The following is a 19,861-nucleotide window of genomic DNA, read 5'->3' on the forward strand; positions in this document are numbered from 1 at the left end:
TTCAATATTATTATTACGATAATAATGTGATATATTCAACTGTTCAATAATCATTATTAAAAGAACAAGCATAGCCCATTCAGCTCAGACCACTGTGCTGTACAGCACTTATTTATCTGGCTATACAATATTTTATAAAAATCTTAAGTCTATAATACAATTCAGCATTTGAAATACTATACAACTTTCTTTATCTGCGTCAATAATAGAATGTTGATTTAAATGGAATTGAATGCATCTCTACATCTGAGTTTGTACTTCATCACTGAACGATCTAGCGATCGGTTTCTAGCCAATCAGATAGGATTCTTGCGGTCGGTGAAATACCAATCGCCCGTCGCTCACCAACGGAGTATTAAGACGTGATTCATTGCATGAAAAAATATTTTTTACAGGTTGTCGACACTGTGTCTCAGAACCTGTGGTGATCAGAGGGGTTTTGCATGGTTTGTGCCTAGTCACTAGACTGGACTTCATGTCATATCATCTGTGATCATATCATAAGAGCTCTGATTAAGAGCAGGGGGGGGGGGGGCGTGTCCCTTTTGTCAGTTAGTCGGGGTAAATAATGCACCCGATCGGCTGAAAATTGAGGATATAGCTATTGCGGCGAGCGAAGATAGCCGAAAATCTGCGGACGCCACTGCTAAAACGATCAGAGATTGACCGAGGTAAATTCATCAGAGAACACGGGTTGATGTAGTGGACGGAGCACAATAGCCTACTGCTTAAACAAAGTAATAATGAAAGTCAGCCAAAATAGTTTAGAATCTTTATTGCGTGTTTTTTGATATGTTTGTTTTGTATTATTGTAGAACCATAATTTATAATTAATATTTTTCTTTTGATTCAAATTTATTTCCCAGCAAACACAAAATGTTTTCAATATCATTCGCAAAAGGTTTAAGGGATCTAAAATGAGCGTTTATTGCATTTCGACAGTATTTTTTGTGGGACATGAGAGCACCTCAGACCTATCGAATTGCATTCTGAATACGAAGCATGTCTATCTGATATCAAATAATTTTCGTTTATTGAAAATCACAATATAATACAAATTTTATGACAAATTATAAAAATTTGATATATTTCAAATTTTTGACATATAACAGTCCTCGAAGTAAATTATATAAATTTAATGATATATTCTTAAAGTGTATGTAGCAGGGAGGAAAAGCCGACGGTCAATTGAAAATTTTGACCTCTCATATTGAAGATATGGATTTTTTTTCCCAAAAGGCCTAATTTTTTTTTTTGTATTTTGGGAAAAAAATCCATATCTTCAATACGAAAGGTCAAAATTTTCAATTGATCGTCGGCTTTTCATCCCACCTACATACACTTTAAGTATAAATCATCAGATTTATAAAGTTTACTTCAAGTACTGTTAAATATCAAAATATCAATTTTTAATGATTTGCCATAAAATGTGTATTACATTGCGAATTTCAAAAATCAAAATTATTTGATATCAGAATGACATTCTTCGTATTCAGAATGCAATTCGATATTTCGGATGTGCTCTAATGTCCCAAAATAAATACTGTCCAAACGTTCATACCCCACCCCTTAAAGGTTGTCAGAAAACGTTTAAATGTCGGGTATATAAAGCGTATATAAAGGGTGTGAAACGTTTTCATCACATTAAAAACCTTATTTGATAACCTACTGCAAATAATAACTTGTTTAAAACGTTTTTGTGTTTACTGGGTTAGCTTTATCTACTGGGTGAATTTTGGGGGAACTAGTATTCAAAAAGCCGCATTGGATGGAAGCAGCATATATACCGTGACACATATACCAGAACTGTTATGGGATGGCTTAACAATCGATGATACAGGTGAGTCACGTGCCCAACCATCAAACATAAAACGTTTTCGACATCATTCGCAAAAGATTGGAAAAGGTTGTCAGAAAACATTTAACTGTCCGGTTATATACAGGGTATATAAAGGGTATAAAACGTTTTCTTAACATTCAAAAACATTTTTTGATAACTAGTGTAAATATTCTAACAGAATGTTATTTAACTGTTGACAAAATATTTGGCGAAAAATGTTTTAAAAAAAAAATTTGATAATAACATTTTTGAAACATTTTAAAAATATTTGTTGTAGTGTGTTTTCATGACCTTTATATAACCCGACATTTAATGCTATTCAAACGTTTTTACCAAACCATCAAAACGTTTTGTGTGTGCTGAACATGTAGCTACCATGCACGTATTAAGAGAGATTTAATTGAGTTCCTGATTTTTCTTGATGTCTATTTCACCATCGTCTATCTGAAGTATTTTGTAACTGTGGGGTATGGTCACGGTGGGGGCGGTTGGGTGTGTGGGTGGAGGTAGTGGGGCTGGTGTAGTTGCAACCCTCTATTAATTTTCGCTCTAAAACGTCCGATGTTTATGGGTCCCCTCTAAGTTGTACAAACATTAATAGATTAACGTTATAATCGACCCAAACTCCGAAAACCAATAAAATCAGTGACTTTTAATATTATGTCAGTCAAAATTGCCAAACAATTGGATTTCACAGAAACCTTGGTTTTTTGCAGTATTCATATTTGAAAATTATATGAAACCACTATTATGCTCAAATTTTAAGATGCATTACAAAAATAGACGAAAAGTGTATTTGATCCTCAACAACCCCCTACCCTCGAAGTTGGACGACTTACATTAGTCTACCTCGGGTAAGGAGGTAGGGTCATATGCTAAAATGAGCACAAAGGATGGTCGCGGACAGTTTACATGGAGCCGTTTGGCAGTTGTTTTGAACGTTTTACGGAGACTGAAAAACAAGTTCGAAGAGGGATAGCATCTACCCTCTCGTCCTTCGTTAGTCAAGTTTACCTTCGTCTTACTACGCCCACCCCTATACACACCTATACCTCATGGTCACTAAAACGCTCAAATAAACGTCCATAAGTTCATTTTTTGAGCTCCTTTAGCTATTTTCTTAAAACTATCAACTTATCCGGAGATAGTATGGGCGGTTAAACTTCCAGGATGTGGTTTGTTGGTGGATATAATGGATGGATGTGTTTGTACAAATTACACAATTGCGCTCAAACTTTGATATTTAGATAAGAATAGTAATTAACGAGCGCACTCACATTATGACCTATAACATTTATTTTAAATATTAGGCCAAGTAAAAAATAAAACATGTTTCACGTCCGGGTTTTCCAAAAAAAGGAGGAGGAGGGGGCTTTTTATTTTCTATTTTTTATCGCAAAATTGGTGTAAATACCCATACTTAGAGCTGTTTTAACGTATACAATAATGCCTGGAAAAAGAAGGAGGCCCTTTTTTATTTGTTGTTCTGAGAGTTACACCCCTCCAATGATCACAAAACCTTCCTAAAATGTTTCTTGTATCTTAACAAGGCTATAGAAAGCATTCCAACTTCCTAGACATATTTTTTTAAAAGTTATAACTGAATTTCAAAAAATAAAAATATATTTGAGGAAACCTCAAAAAAAGGAAGCGGGAGGGGACGTGAAACATGTTTATTTTTTTATTTTGCCTTATAGGAAGATTTCTTTATGTAGCGAGTAAAGAGCAAACTTCTGGCCGCATTGTGGAATACAATCTCGATACTCAGATGCAGACTGTCAGTTCTACTGACATATTCAACGAGGGAGAATACATACGGGATATTGCTATCCTTAATGACAAGTTAATATTTGTTGAACGCGATAACGGTCCGAAGGTAATACTGAAGAGTGGAGGCCAGCCGCTGCCGATCAACATAACTGGGTTGGAGAATAATTGTACAAATTTCATAAGTATTCATGTGATGCCTGGTAAGTAATTTGGGTGACGTGTATAAGCCCAATGATGGATCCGGATGTGGGAGCTACAAAGACACAATTAGCTCTCAAAACAATAGCGATCAAGCTTACTATAAATTAGCTACGGATAGAGGTCAGGGCCTGAAGAATGAGGGAAATTAAGGGATAAAAATAAAATGGGCGAGGGGCTGTCACTAAAACGACCAATGCCGCAAGCACAGTATTGCTGAGGCAGGAAACTCACATAGTGAGGACCGGACTTGCAACTAATGGAGTTCCAATATATAATGGTAGGGAAAGAAAGCAAGAGTAAACTTTATGTAACGTTGACCAACAGAGGGCGTCAATGTAGGCATCCATCCTAAACTGCTCTATATAGTCAGTTTATATCCATATGTAAACTGACTATATACGGCAGTTTAGTTAGGAGACCAGGTTGCATGTTGCACCCCATGTGAAATTTGCAATTTCTTCATCCTCCAGTTTCTAGGACACTCCTTGGGGGTAAATCTGCATTATTGTGAAAACATTTCGACGACGGTCGTGGTATAAATTAATATTTACCATCGCAGAACCCACCGCCGTCGAAACGGAAAACCCACTATATACACTCTCTCAACAATTGAGCATACATTCCTGTTTCAGAAATTATGTTACCTTCTACATCGCGTAGCTTAACCACAGCAGAAGACCAGACGACAGGAACGCCTACTACAGATACTACTTCTCAGACCTCGACCACAACGGAAACGCATACCACGGCAGAAACGTCTGCTCCAGATACTACTTCGCAGACCTCGACTACAGCAGAAGATCAGACGACAGTAACGTCTACTCCATATACTACTACTGAGACATCGACCACAACGGAAACGCATACTACGATAGAAACGTCTACTCCATATGCAACGTCTCAGATCCTGACCAGAACGGAAGCCCATACCACAAAAGAAACGCCCACTCCAGATACTACATATCAGGTCTCGACCACAACAGAAGAGCAGACGACGACAGAAACGTCCACTCCATATGCTACATCTCAGGCCTCGATCACAGCAGAAGATCAGACCACAGAAAAGTCTACTTCGGATAATATTTCTCCGCAAAAACCACTTATAACGCCTGTGACCATTCAAATCACACCCAATGAACCAAGTACAGGCTATTACGAATGGAAAGATAGATTTGAGAGAAAAGCCGAACTATTTCAAAACCAGGTATCTTATTCGTTAAAATAATGCAAAAACATGATGGTATGGTTTCTTTTTAAGATGACAAAAAATTCTGACGTTCAAGATATTTACACTTTATATGCGTGCTAAAAAATAGTGCAAATACATATAATTTCATGAGGAAGGAACTCATACTAATTTATTTTTCTGTGCTTTTTTGTGTTTTCCCCACAGAATGCTGGTGCAGATGACATCTTGCAGGACTGGGACACTTCGATTTTCCCTGAATTTGAAGGAAATCTGACACGAATACAAACAAGATATATAGGTATGTACTCAGTGTTTTAAACTTGTCAATTGCATTGTACTACTTAATATCAATACATTGATGTTATCGAAAATGAATCAAGGAAACTAATAATCGCATTTATATGTTCATATCTGCAACAGTTCTTGTGTTAAGGCCAATAATATATCAAAGCAAAAAATGTTTCTTGCTTTCACTCTCCGGAAAAATGCACATGGTGCGGAGATGATATCACTTACATTTAAGCCTTTTGATCTCCTTTACAGAACCTATACAATTCCAATTATTTGGCTCAATATTTGAGTGTAAGCACCGCTAGATCCACTACGAACCACTTTAAGACAGAATAGCGCTGAAAACGGGTTCTTTAAAGTACATACCCGTTTCTTCTGTGGCTTGTACAAGAGCCTGAAGTAGATCCCCATTGTCCACTGAAAGATCGGTGGCTCTGAAGAGATCCGTTCAAGAGAACATATCATACGTTTTTGTTGTTACAGATACAGAGATATTTGAAGTTGATCGCCTGATTGATAGTTCCTGGGTAATAGAGGTTGCCTCCGACAATGACGCTTATGACTTTAAGATAATGTATCCTGATGATGCGTGGGGAAACTTTACTGAAGGTAAATTACTATTTTGGCCTAAAAACATTTAGAAATGAAGATAAAATAGGGCTGCGTGATCATGTTTTTTCCATAAAAATATATTTTTTACCCACAAAATGTTACTTTTCACGGTCAAATATGCCAAATTTTAATTGTCTGTATATCGTGACTGAGTTCCGTTCTTTTGATGTGTTATGACCTTCCCGCACGCCATGTACGTATACAGTTCGACTAATATTTCGATCGCAATAATTAAACAACGTATTCCGTTGTTTTATTCAAAATCTCGGATTTTGTTACAATTACAGCTCATAAAGCCTCGAAATTTGCAGGATATGTTATAGTTTATCAAAGTGCATTACAATCATATAAAAATCAGAATGTTGACAAAACTTGAGGACGTCCTATTCGGCAACTGTTACAATATGACTTTAACTCAGTTACAAGATGTACAAGCATTGAAGTCACCTGAAAATGTAACTTCTCTTTGCTTTAGCAAATTATATCAGCATAAAATTCAATATTCAATTTGCTTGTAAGCGTACAGGTCTGCGCAAACGAAATATATTGGTCAATTTATCGATGTCGTTGAAAACTTGGATTAACCCTAACCCTGCAAACTATCACAAATTGTCACAGGCTGGGTGCCCCCCCCCCCTTCAGCGGGATGTGAGCGGGAAATACTCAAAACACCTGCGACCAATACCACCTCAAAGTGTTAGGTTAAGGGAGCACATCATTGGAAACACATAACATTCTCAATCAACCAATTCCCCGGATGTTGTGCTCTTGCGTTCTTGGCAGCAGTGAGATGATGCAGGAGCCGACTGCTTGGTACGCAGGAAGCTATGGTTCTATCCCCGGAGGCGCCCGCGGAGCTTGTGTATCTTATTCCTCCTATTTTCCCTTCACTCCTTCCATCATGACAGTCAGCAGGCCCAACTGGGTGGGGAAGGTCTGTTTTCACGCAACCCTTAATTTAATTAAAACAAAATACCACAAAATACCGAAGGCTGGGTACCTGTGGTCTAAGCCCGCCCGCCTCAAAGTGTTCAGGTTAACTTATTGACATTATTTTGTTCTTTCATGATAGGGTACAGGTTTGTAACGTCTGTGTTGGATTTACCCCTGCACTCGAAACCCCCTATCAAGGTTGATAACAAGAGGTTTACGTTTGCCAGTCGAGTTCTTTCTATTACCATGTTCAATAGCAATAACCAAATAGTATCATACACTACGGGAAAAAGATTCAGTATTACCTTTGGTCAGCTACAGGTATGTTATTATTTTGGTTGAAAGTGTAAGCGTTGTAGCGTAAAACTAAACTGGGTCATATCTTAAAATCCTGTCCATAAAAAATGAACCAAAATTGCACACAGGATTACTGCAATATTATACTCTACACTGATCAGTAGCCGAACAGTTGTCCAACTGACACAACAGCAAAATGCACTGACATGGAAGAGCTTCCTGAACCACATTCACAGCCCAATAATTGGCACCCAACACAAGAAATCTGCGGAGGAAAGGTTTGGAACAAGACCCGTTGCGTGAAGAAAGTGTGTGAAAAGCAGAAGCAGCCCCATTCCACACTATTCTACTTACTCTTTGGAAATTATCACCTGAACTTTATGAACTGATAAATGATATATAAGTTCTCATTTCTAGATAATTATAAAGATCAAACATTTTTACGTCATTTGTTATAATAGTATGGTCGTTGGACATTATGACCCGGAAAAAATTGGTACAAAGCTGATTTTTGCACCAGACACGCATAATGCATCATAGAACATCATATCCAAAATCCGCTAAAATCCACTTTGGGGAATTATTTTTATCCAAGATGGCCGCCAAAATGGCCGCCACGACATATAATTAGCTGTATCTCGGCTTCTGAAGCAGATATGATGATGATTGTAGTGTATTTGAATAGGTTTAAGAGGTCAGATAATTCAAATTTGTACAGATCTAACACATTGATGTCTCCAGTCATACTGGAATCCAAGATGGCCGCCAAAATGGCCGCCACCACATATGATTAGATATATCTCCGCTTCTGAAGCAGATATGATGATGATTTTAGTGTCCTTGACTATATTTCAGAGGTCAAAGAATTCAAATTTGTATTAATCTAAAACATTGATGTCGTCATTCACACAGGAATTTAAGATGGTCGCCAAAATGGGCACCACCACATGGTATAATTAGGTATATTTGGTTTCTGAAGTAGATATGAAAATGATTTTAGTGACACAGAATCAATTTTGTATTAATCTAAAGCACCAAGTCTTCACTCACAATGTAATCTAAGATGGCCCTCAAAATGGCCTATTCAAAGATTAAAATCTTCATTATATTGGCTTCAGAAGCTGAGATATAGATAATCATGCTTGACTTAAACCATGGTTTAAGTCAAGCATGATTATCTATATCTCAGCTTCTGAAGCCAATATAATGAAGATTTTAATCTTTGAATAGGCTTTTCAGATCATGTAGGTTTTAGGGTGACAGAAGTCAATGTTGTAATTACTTAAAAACTGAATTGCCCAGTTGCATTAGAATCCAAAATAGCTGCCACCACATGTGATTATCTATGTTTCAGCTTCTGAAGCAAAGTAGCTGTCTTCATCCTCATCTGCAAGTTGAATTGGCTCTGCGTTTTGGCAATTTTCTCCTCTGCAATCTCCACAAGCTGTGACACATTTAAGTCCATTTTTGCTACAGGAACATCCGTTATTTCCACATGGATTCCTGGAGGATAATTTACATTTGCATCGTACAAACTTAAGCAGGCTTTGTGGTGCTGCATCTAAATCCGTAAGGACCGGTGTTAGTACGGTGCCAGAGAGTTTCCAACCCCATTGCTTTGGATTTAAGTCATTGTTTGTGAGCTTTCTCCAAAGTATGACCTGCAAATGAACCCGCAGACTGTGAAAATACGCTGCTCTCTCAGTAGGTGGAAGCTTCTCTGGAACAAGTGATGCTTTATTTGATGATACCATCGCCATAAATTTAGCGAATCGTAGACCATTTAAAGAATCTTCTTCTCTGCCACCATATAAGACAACAAATAATCTGATGCCAGCTGTACCAATCTGTTCTACTGTCGCTTCAGAATCGCTCATCAAAGATGATATTTGTTGCAATTCTTTCGATTGTCTTATCTTCTTTAACAAACTTGTCTTTCCATGTCCAAATGTTGCAGACGTGGTATCGCAACCACTCCATGCATGGATAAACAGGAGATGGGATGTCACTACTTCACCAGCTTTATTAACAAGGTCTTGAACTTTCCACTGTTGAACTTTCCTAACTACCAACCCTTTCTTCTTTGATCTTTTTTTGCCGCTGCATGGAAGTAGATATCAGCCATAGTCTGGTCCCAGTGGTACATCAAAAGGACAAGTATATCTGTGTCGTCTGCAACTACAGCTACTTCTCTTCCTTGTCTTGCAAATTGAAGTGAACATTCCACTATCAATGTGTCGGCATCTCCAGTACTATTGTGCACGATCTGACCATTGGTTTCTTAGTATCGACTCAGCAGCGAGATAAACTGACTTTTGTTCTTCTCATTAGATAGGAAGGTGTCCTGGTCATGGTGAGCCTTCATGGATTCTGTGAACTGAATATCTGCACATGTTTTCCCCAGTCTTCTCTGGTGTTCATGATCTTTAATTGATGGGCCCTGTTCGTATCCATCAAAAACAACGCAACAGTATCCATACTTTGAATGCACATGGTCGACATATTGCATCACTATGTCTTTGTAAGTCACTTTCTTATTCCATATAACCCTATGAAGAAGGGCGCCGCCATCAATAACATACATAAGGCGTTCCTTTTGCGCAGACGATTCCACAGCATTTAGAAGGGCTGTTGCTAGTTTTGCTTTTGGTGGTTTACGCATAAAATTGAACTTGAATAAAGAAGTGGGGATTGTGGCAAGCTCATATTCAAAATATGGAGCCATGTTGTCTTCTCTTTGTACTATAGCTGTTAGGCGCGAAAACAGATGATTTGGGTTGATGTGAATTTTCTGCTTATCAACCTGAATTGCTGGAAGAAGATGATCTAAAGACCTCACTTGGTCACTTCTTTTAATTGACGCTTCTGTAACATATATATTGTCAAGGTTCTTCTGAATGTGGGCCCCAACTTCCTCTGTCTTGTTGCAGTTGACGCCGTCACCATCACCCGATGTTAGACCTGAGGACAAAGAACGCAGATTTAGCTCGTTCACATCGAATGGTTCGTGTTGATCAAACCATTCCTGAATGTTACTTAAGTCTTGGTAGTCACGGTTGCTCCTTGATTGACCCAACTCGATATGTTGTTCGCTTGTTCTGTGCTTTAAGTTGGTCATTGTGGTCATGGCATCATGAACCCCAGCACATTTATGCATACTATAAATCCATTGCAATCGGACGGTCTCTGTAACTCCTCTTCCTCTTGTCAGTCCTCCACGGCTCTTGATAGAACGCATCATGACCTGTTCTATCGTTAGGTCGGTCCAAAGTCCAGCCCAGTATCTACTACTTCTGCGGACGGTGTGAAACCCTTTTTCAAGGAAACATTCGTATAACCAGGGATGATCTGTTGGCAACTCCAGCATCAGCTGTAAATAGAGTCGGGAACTTTTTGCATAATTAATATGACCAGTAGCCGCGAATAGATTCATCATGTTTCTAACTGATAACAGATGCAAGTTCCAATTTCCTGTCCTTTCCGCACGAATGAAAACCTTCAATGTTTCTACATATTCAATATATTGCAACCACAAGGTTGCTGTTGGCGATCTTTCTGCAAGCTGTCTTCTAAGCTTGATTAAGCACTCATCTAGCTGCCTCAGTTCTTTTGATTCAGCAACATCAGCAACTGGTATAGATTTGTCTTTGATTCCACTGTACAGGTCATGAATCTTTTCTACCTCATTTGCATTAAGTTTGTTCTCTACATTAAGATTGCCACCCGCCAATTTCTTCAGCAGCCGATGCAGTTTCTAAGAAGGTTTGACTGTCTGCCGATTCCATCTCTACATTGTTCATATCGTTCAAGGAGTTATTTTCTGTGCAGTCAAGTTCAGTTCTTATGTCTATCTCCATTTCTCCTGAAGGAGGTATCGCAGTCACCATATCGATGCCAGACACTTTAGATGGAGAACAAATTACCACTTCATTGGCATCATGCATTTCACTTGAAGAGCCATTGTGATCATCAGTACCTTCAAGTTCACCTGTGTCTGGGTGACTATCAATATCCTCGTCTCCATCAGTAGCTGTTGCAATTGCAGTGCTTATTGCGATGTGAGTCGGATCAGATAAAGGGCGAACAGGCGTTTCCATCTCCATATCACTTGATGAGTCTTGGTCCTTTTCACTTTCCATTGCTACTTCATCTGATTCATCACTTCTGGAAGGCTCATTTGCAATTTGGTTACATGGTAAAACCATCTTCATCAACTTATTCACTAACGCAGCCTCTACCAAGAAGTGTCCGCGTAACGCTCGCAACGGCCTTTCCTGACATTATATGGGTAACTGCATTTGGACCATATACTGTCTCTAATGCCTCTTCTAATCCAGATCCCTTCATCATTGAACCAATGCTACCCATAAAGCTCATCATGGTATGAAAACCACCGAGTCTGCAAACTATGTTCATTGATTTTGCTTTGATGATCTCCATTGCTTTGAGCCACAAGGGCTGATCAAATGTAAGGCGAGGGGTTGGGATATTCAATCGCTCTGCTTGACTTTGAATGTAAATCAAAGTTGAGTAAATGCAGCTGTCATCAGAAGGATTTAAATCGATGATGGGTAGAAGAAGCACCTCGGACTTTGGAGTTGGATGCAGATCGTCGGAGAATACATGTTGCATAAAGCCTGACCAGTTTGATCTTGGTCTTGTTGGTTTGCTGAAAATCCATCCAGAATGCCAAAGCAGATCAGAGTATAACTCTGATGGCAACGTGCATGGGACTTGCAATTGAAGAATTGGTTTGTAGATCACCGATGCTAAGCCTTTCTCAGGTGGGCTCATGTACTGGAAAATTGGCACTCCTTTATCTTTTACCAACTCTTCCACCTTCATACGCTTTTGTCTGCTGATCACACGCGACTTTGAGACAAGTGGTGTGTTATCATTGGGGTGGAAACAGCAATTATTCCCATACCATGAAAAGTACCTTGACCGTCCAGTGTCGCCACATTATGGTCCACATTGTCTGCTACCCATTGAGTGAAGGTGCCTGGAAGGTACTCTGCGAGTAAGTTTTCAAGGTTTTCGCTTTCAATAACAGATTGCTTGTACCTGGTCACTTCCTCATAACTGATTGCGAATCCCAGCCGTGACAATTCATTGATGAGCCATTTCGAGCCAAATACATGGTCTAGCTCAACACCTAAGCCAAATAGAGTTGGAGTTATCACTGATCTTGGCCGAGCTGACTGAAGAATGCAGTGTCCAATGCTGTTCAGCTTCAGCTCTGATGGTACAATAATTGCTAAGAGAGTTTGTAAGTGGTGTGGTATCCATTGCCTGTTTCGACCAACATCGGAAATGTCATCATTGGTTGGATATGATGCTGATTCATATTTTCTTTCTCTGATTTCAGCTCTTATGATCTTTGCTGCAGCTGTTACTATTCGTTCTGTTTCGTCTTCGATGTCGTCTTTCTTGTCTGAGTACCACTTGTCATTAATGATGTACTTAGCCATGTTTCTAAAGCACACAACATTACTGCGCCCTGCAACCTCTGCAAAGAATAAGAATTCTTGATAGCGTTCTTGCAACTTTTGTTTGAGTCTCTTGATCGTATAAACCTCAGATTTACCACTAAACTCAGTCATCTTATCGTGCAATTCTGCCAATGTGTATAATTCTACATCTCCTTCTGATTCTAGCCACTGACAAAGCATTTCAAACCATTGCATCATTCCTTTATCTTCTGTCTCCCTGCATCCTGTTTAGCTGTAGATTCTGCGCCAGAGTCTTTAAGTAGCCAGAATCGTTGGCTACAGCTGCCATGATATACAGCCTCTGCCGCAACCAGGTCTATACATCCATGAAGACGAGTTCTAACTTCATCTCCCCATGAGTCTCCTCTTGAGTCGCAGCAGTTTAGAAGTTTTTCACGGAGGGGTAATGTCGTTACTGTATGTACATGTGTTCTTTCGGGATGGCGAGTATTATCAACCACAGGTTCACAACAAAACATGCAGTCTCTTTTCCAATTGAATGGTAGCAAGCTAGATCTCAACTTCTTTGCACGATGGACTTCAACATCTTCTACGTTACTACAGTGCACTCTCTTTTTGTCGGTAAAATCTCTTTTCTTCATAGTTTGTGTACCAACACCTTTCCGATAGGTGTTGTGCTAATACGTTCAGTTAGGTACTTGTTTAAATCTGGCCGCTCGTGTTTGTCACTATAGCTGATTAGGGATAGTATGCCTTTTTTGTTACATTTACTTCCTTTTCTTCTTTAAAGTCTTCTTTACAGATAACACAGGAATCTTCATGAAAGTTTGACTCCATGTTTGACCTACAGACAGGAAAAGTAAAAAAGGAATAATTCTTCGTTAACTACACTGTGCAATATCATAATATTGAAGGGTTATGCTTTTGATATTAAATAGTTTTAAGTGGTCTATTTATTGTTTCAAAACAAAACATGTATCTCATTTGGTATTGGCTATATTCTCCAAATTGGTCTGCCAAAAATACGCCCTATTATTTACCACTCTGGGTGCACATAATGATTAATAATATCAACCTTAACTTTCCTGTACTTACCCAAATTGTGTATTTTATGTCTTATTTGTTCTGTGTAAAGCCAGCTATAGATATCAATTACAGATGAAAATGCAATAATAGCGTAGCATAATGTCCAAAACTGACTTCCAAAGTTTGTAAAATGACATACGCGGCCTCTTTACTGTGGGCACTTTTGACTTCTTTGATTCTGTGTTGACCAGCAAACAGAGAAAGAAGGATTCTAAATTGGCGCCTTAGTATACACCACTTTAAAGGGTTACCTTTTTGATATATATGTTTTTGTTTTGAAATACTTAATGGTCTATTTGTTGCTTCCTTTTTTAAAAACAAAACATTCAACTTTTCTTTAGGCAAGTTAGGGGTGGTGCAATATTTACATGATTTATGCGTATCTTCGGAATGGTAAATTCCCAAAATGATCTGCCAAGAATTTAATGACCTCTATAATTATTAATTAACCACTCTGGGGTACACAAAATTATTGTATCACCCTTTACCTTTCCTGTACTTACCACCCAAAGGAGTGTTTTAGCCTTTGTCTTATCTGTTCTGTGTACAGTCCTAAACTATGTAGCTTTAACCTATGAATAAAAATTAAAACAATAGAAAATGCAATTATAACTCACCGTCCTATGTCCAAAACGGCTTTCCGTAGTTTGTAAAATGGCATGCACTGGCGCTTTACTGTAGGCATAATTACTATATAATTTCTTTGCTGAAATTGCTATCTACAAAAGCTGTGTACCTACACAAGATATCATTAATTTCCGAAAGGTAGTCCTATGTATTTATGTACTATATAGAATTCGGATTTACTGTTGTCACAACATCCCCTAAATCTGGGGGTTAAGCTTACTGAGGCCATGTGCTTGCGGCAAATAACCTTCATTTGCAGCATAACATTCATTATTTACTCAATGTGAGGAAGTTATACACATTTAAATAATATCATACATGCGAATAAGTATCAAAACTTACCAAGAACAGGCCTTATCTGCAGCTTTCTGGATTCATAAAACTTTCAGCCAATCCACATCAATTTGCAATAAGTATTGTTCTTCAACAGTATTCACAGCTTGTCACCCAAATGAGGATTATGGCTTTTGTAAGGAAAGCCATACAGGACAACTTGTGCCAGCATATAAATTGGTACCAATTTTATTAGAGAATAAGTGAAGTGCTATAATAATTAATTAAAAAAATCCCAAGTAATTAGATGATTTCTAACGCTATTTTGGCCAGCTGGCGCATGTAAAGAGTTTCTATGCTTCTAAGATTGGTGGCACTGAAAAGAGCTGTTTAGTCATTGTATTAATGGAGTTAAGTACACTTTTGGACCTTTTGGATTAGAATTAAGTTCTGGTCATTATATCTACCTTCCTGTTGGAATTGCCGCTACAAAAACTTGCAAGAAAGGCAAAACAAAAACCGAAAACCTCACACGAGATTTGAATTTTCTGATATTTTCACTACAAAAATATGCAAATATATACACACTCATAAAATTTTTTCCCCAAGGCCGATTCCGGAGGATTTTGGATATGTTATTTTATGACATATTGTCCTTATCTGGTGCAAAAATCAGCTTTGTACCAATTTTTTCCGGGTATACCTGTTTTTCATCTCCAACGACCATACTATAAGGAGCCTAGTGTGAAATATATTTATTCATCAAATAGATGTGAGATAAGATTGGTAAAATTTCCATTACGAAGTCAACTGGTATAACGACCAGGATTCTTATAAATACGTTATTTAGAGAATCGGTTTTTTTTTACAATTTCAGAATATGAATGGGACAGGTCAAGCCACGTGTCAATATTTAAAACCATTCAAGTAAGTACTCTACCAAGACATAATTATCGACCAGTAACAACGGTTTCTAAGTAAATATAAATTAATGGTAACTAAATATGTAAATAAAGATGATAATAACTATGATATACAGTGCACAACTTATAAGTTCCCCCTAATGCTTTTTGAAATAAATCGAAAATTATTTAACGAAATGTAAAATTGTAAAAAGTTATGAGTAACCTTATTTGTTTTACGAATCTGGGCCAATTTGTAATGTCACACATCACTGCGTTTGGCCACAATGGTTCATTATGTAAAAAAAGAGGGAGTTTTAAAAGTTGCACCTGAGTCCATAGGAGTCAATTGTCAAACAATACCGTATGTTAGGCCTGTCCATGTGTTTCTAATGGAAATAAAACTTAAAGTCTAGATGTTTAGTAGGGGATGTGTCATTCTGCACTGCTGACAAGTGCATTGCAACGTCGCCGCATGCTGTTTATTAAATTCCGGACCCGTTGCTGGTCCATGTTGTTCCATACATGTTGGATTGCTCGGGTTAGCTCTTGCAGTGTTGTGTTTTCATTGATAAGGTGGTCAACCTCATTTTTAACATGGTCCCAAAGATGCTCAATGGGGTTCATGTCAGGAGATTTTGCTGGCCAATCCATTCTTTCAATACCCCGATTCTCCAGGTATGCGTTTGTTATCATGGCACGATGAGGTGTAGCATTATCATCCATGAATATGAAATCTGCACCAATAGCACCATGGTAGGGAACAACATGTTGTGAGAGGATTTCATTAACATAACGAGCGGCATTAAGTCGACCTGGAACTTCTAACAGATCGGTTCTTCCATTGCTGCTAATCCCATATCCCAACGAAGAAGAAGAATACCAAAGATTAAGTTTTCTTTTATAAACACATGAATATCCCTGACCTACTGTATTGTTTGAGAATTGAGTCCTATGGACTCAGATGCAACTTTTAACATTGTTTAAAACGGTCTCCTTTTTTTACATAATGAACCATTGTGACTGAACGCAATGACGTGTGACGCTAAAATTTGGTCCACATGTGTAAAAGAAATAAGGCTATCCGTATCATTTTACAGGTTTGCATTTCGTCAAATAGTTTTCGATTTATTTAAAAAAATATGTAGGGGGGAACTTATAAGTTGTGCACCCTATACAATCAAATATATGAAATTCGAGTCATGTACACCTAAAATTAACAATGGGGTACGCCAAGTGGTACTGTAAGATCCACTCCTTCGATCTAGACGTCCGAAATTCACAAGTGGTGAATGACGTGCATTCTCTAAATTCAGTAAATTTCCATCGTCAATCGTGTAATTGAATGGGATTATTTTGAAATTTTAAAACGCTTGAAATATCACAAACAAATAGACCTATGCTAATAAATAATATAAATACAAGCTAAAACCGTTGGGGTTCGATAATGAACCCCACAAAACTAACCGAGTATATGGAAAATGCCATACGGCCGGGCGGTTTCACAAGTTGCCGGCTCTATCATGCCACTCGCCGCCTGGAAATTCATGTAAACGTGGATTCGCGTAACAGTCTACACGGCGATATTTCATGAGGTAACAGTGTTGATAAAGATCTCGCCTCCTCGGAGTAGCCCATTCATTTGTCACATAACAACCATGGGACAGATGATTTAGAAGGAAATGTAAAACGTATTAGAATCAAAAAATGAAAACAATATCTGAAATCAGTTGTGTAAGTTCATACGTGCAGGTAGTAAACAAGAAGTAAAAAAGATTAAGACTTTCAACTGCACTCATCAGGTTATTTTCCCAAATATTTCAGAACCAACTGGTTCCTTCCTCAGTGGGTGATGGTGTGTGAGATGCTGCTGAGATCCCCGGCTGAGATCAGTGTTTCTAGAAGATCTTCTACTAGAGTTGCCAGTTGGTTTCACTGATTTCAGCAAGCTGTTGTAAACTGGAGATAGTTCGTACCCCTGCGAGGTGTTGATTTTGGGTTGCGGGTCTCTCCTAATGTGGATCGCTTCACGAATTTTCCTTGTATCGTTCCTGCTGTCCTTTTCCAAAATGTTAACTCCATCCCAGTCAATATTATGACCGGACTTGGTATGAGCAGATACAGGAGAATTGGCACTTGAAGCAACTGATTTATGCTCCTTACGTCTGAACTTGAGTTTTCTTCCGGTTTCACCAATGTAAACAGACAGAGCTACAATCCGTGCATGGAATGTGGTATATAACTCCTGCTTGATCTTCTTTTTCAGTACGGTCCTTAGGTGCCTATATTCAAATAGGGAGGTTCTCAATTTTGACTTAAAAATGTTGTTTGTGGAAAAACGTAATCTGATATTTTGTCAATTTTGGAATATAATCTACATAATCTCTTATTTCAGAAAATGGTCACCCAATGGGTGCAACATTATTGACAGTGATGGCAGTCAAGTGACATGCAGTTGTAATCACATGACTAGTTTTGCAGTGTTGATGCAACTCGTTGAGGTAGACGTTTCTATATCATTCCTTAAACATATCACGAAAATATTATTACAATCACATACGCATAATTTGAAATTTCAACATCACCTTTATTGCTTCAAACCTCCAACATTTTTAATGAAAAGTCAATTAATACTCCACAACATAACTATGTTATTAGGGAAAAGTGCAGCGAAAGCTTAGTTGGGCATATGTTTTGTTTAGGCGGTATCAAAAAAAAGTTGCTTGTAGAATCCAAATCACTGGAGCAAATTCAACATTTTTGGGAGATGGGCCTCAATGGTCAAACCACACACTTTTAAGGCGCTACCTCCAAACTTGAGATCCGAATGAATTAAAATGGTACAGAAGTAGATCTAAAAATTCAATTTTCTCTTTTTAACAAGTTAACATTATTTTCCTTTTTCAGGTTCCGATACCAATTGCACATCAAAAGGCACTGTCTTACGTAACTTACATCGCGATATCTGCATCTGTCTTGTGCTTGGTCGCTACCATCATACTATTTGTAATTTGCAAGTACGTTGGCTTGTACTCATACTCATACGTTTACCATCATAATTGTTATTACTTATTATTATACTCTAGATAATAGTATTGTAAAAAGACTCAATAATTGCTCATGGCATAATAAATTTAATTTTGCTTCATATTGTGTTACGTACAAGCAAATTCTGCATGGTGCAAAATAGTGGCTACTACACAAGTAAAATATGCGCGATCTTAGTTTTGTTGACTATGATATGCAGGTTTGTGTGTTTTGTCCCTAGTACTAAAATGAGTCAGCCTTTTGCGCTAAATTAACTCACCTACCCGCTAGCGTGTTCGATCAACGTGCGCGGGTAGGACGGGTTGTTGAGACCCAGTGATATTTATATTTGATCTAAAAAAGTGTTGTAAGTGATATTGACTTCGAGTTTGATAATTGGTTCAGATCTGTATTTCCTTTCTTAATTTGCCAAATATTATACTTATGCTTTAAGGATTTTTTCCTGAAAGTCAGCTTTTGGCCCGTACTTCGTACATACCCAGGTCTTCCCAATTGTGTGATGGTAAAGTTACATTATGACGTATTTTGGAAATTATTTCGGTGAAATTTGGTATAGCTGGATAAGAGACACTTATATAGCAATCCATTGATACCAAAAAGAGCAGTATTGGTTTTAATATAAAATTTTATTTCGTATAATATCAACATATACCTTAATAATAAAAAGGTCAATTAAACTCGATTCAGTTCCTATTACGTTGCCTCCACAGATTATACAAGATTATCCGTATAGCCATACATATCAACCTAGCTGTGTCTTTACTTCTTGCTCAACTTTTATTTGTCACGGGTGTCACTGCCAAAGCCAAGGTAACCATTGTATTTATAATAAAAGAAGAAAGTAAAGAAGAAACGATTCTTTTTATTCAAATTATTGGATAGATTAAACAAATATTTAAAGGGAATTTAAGTGATACCGAGAACATGAATCAATTATAAGGAAAAAATAAGGCCATAGAATTACATTAAAATAATTTTCGCAGGATAAATTAATAAAATAGTAAAAATAATGAAGCATTATAATAGTTTTTGGACAGGTTCTTCAGCGGTCTGTCGGTTTGGTGCTGTTTATAGCATGGACACGGAAATTTCAAAATATATATATATATAATAATGTCTAACTAATAAAAGTACACAAAACTGAATTTTGTATTCCATAGGTTGCCTGTATTGCCGTAACTGTTATGCTTCATTACCTATGGTTAGTGGTGTTCATGTGGATGTTGATGGAAGGAATACATCTGTACCTCAAGGTCAACCCCAATATCACGTTGAGGATGAAACTATCCTTATGTATGCCTCTTGCATGGGGTAAGACGGTTTATTTTACTTTGAATGG

General features: G+C 37.8%; 1 protein-coding gene across 1 annotated transcript in view; it reads left to right on the top strand.

Moving 5' to 3' along the window:
• Positions 1-19,861, top strand: part of LOC140145854 (uncharacterized) — a 41,340-nt gene that overhangs the window by 17,136 nt on the left and 4,343 nt on the right. Inside the window, exons 5-15 of the mRNA XM_072167541.1 lie at positions 1,716-1,840; positions 3,538-3,810; positions 4,444-5,015; positions 5,205-5,298; positions 5,775-5,900; positions 6,976-7,157; positions 15,450-15,499; positions 17,870-17,975; positions 18,382-18,491; positions 19,233-19,332; positions 19,683-19,833. Coding sequence (XP_072023642.1) covers positions 1,716-1,840; positions 3,538-3,810; positions 4,444-5,015; positions 5,205-5,298; positions 5,775-5,900; positions 6,976-7,157; positions 15,450-15,499; positions 17,870-17,975; positions 18,382-18,491; positions 19,233-19,332; positions 19,683-19,833 — 1,889 coding nt within the window. The remainder of the gene's footprint in view (positions 1-1,715; positions 1,841-3,537; positions 3,811-4,443; positions 5,016-5,204; positions 5,299-5,774; positions 5,901-6,975; positions 7,158-15,449; positions 15,500-17,869; positions 17,976-18,381; positions 18,492-19,232; positions 19,333-19,682; positions 19,834-19,861) is intronic.

The sequence above is a fragment of the Amphiura filiformis genome, chromosome 2 (assembly GCF_039555335.1).
Source record: "Amphiura filiformis chromosome 2, Afil_fr2py, whole genome shotgun sequence".
In the NCBI taxonomy this organism is placed as follows: Eukaryota; Metazoa; Echinodermata; class Ophiuroidea; order Amphilepidida; family Amphiuridae; genus Amphiura; species Amphiura filiformis.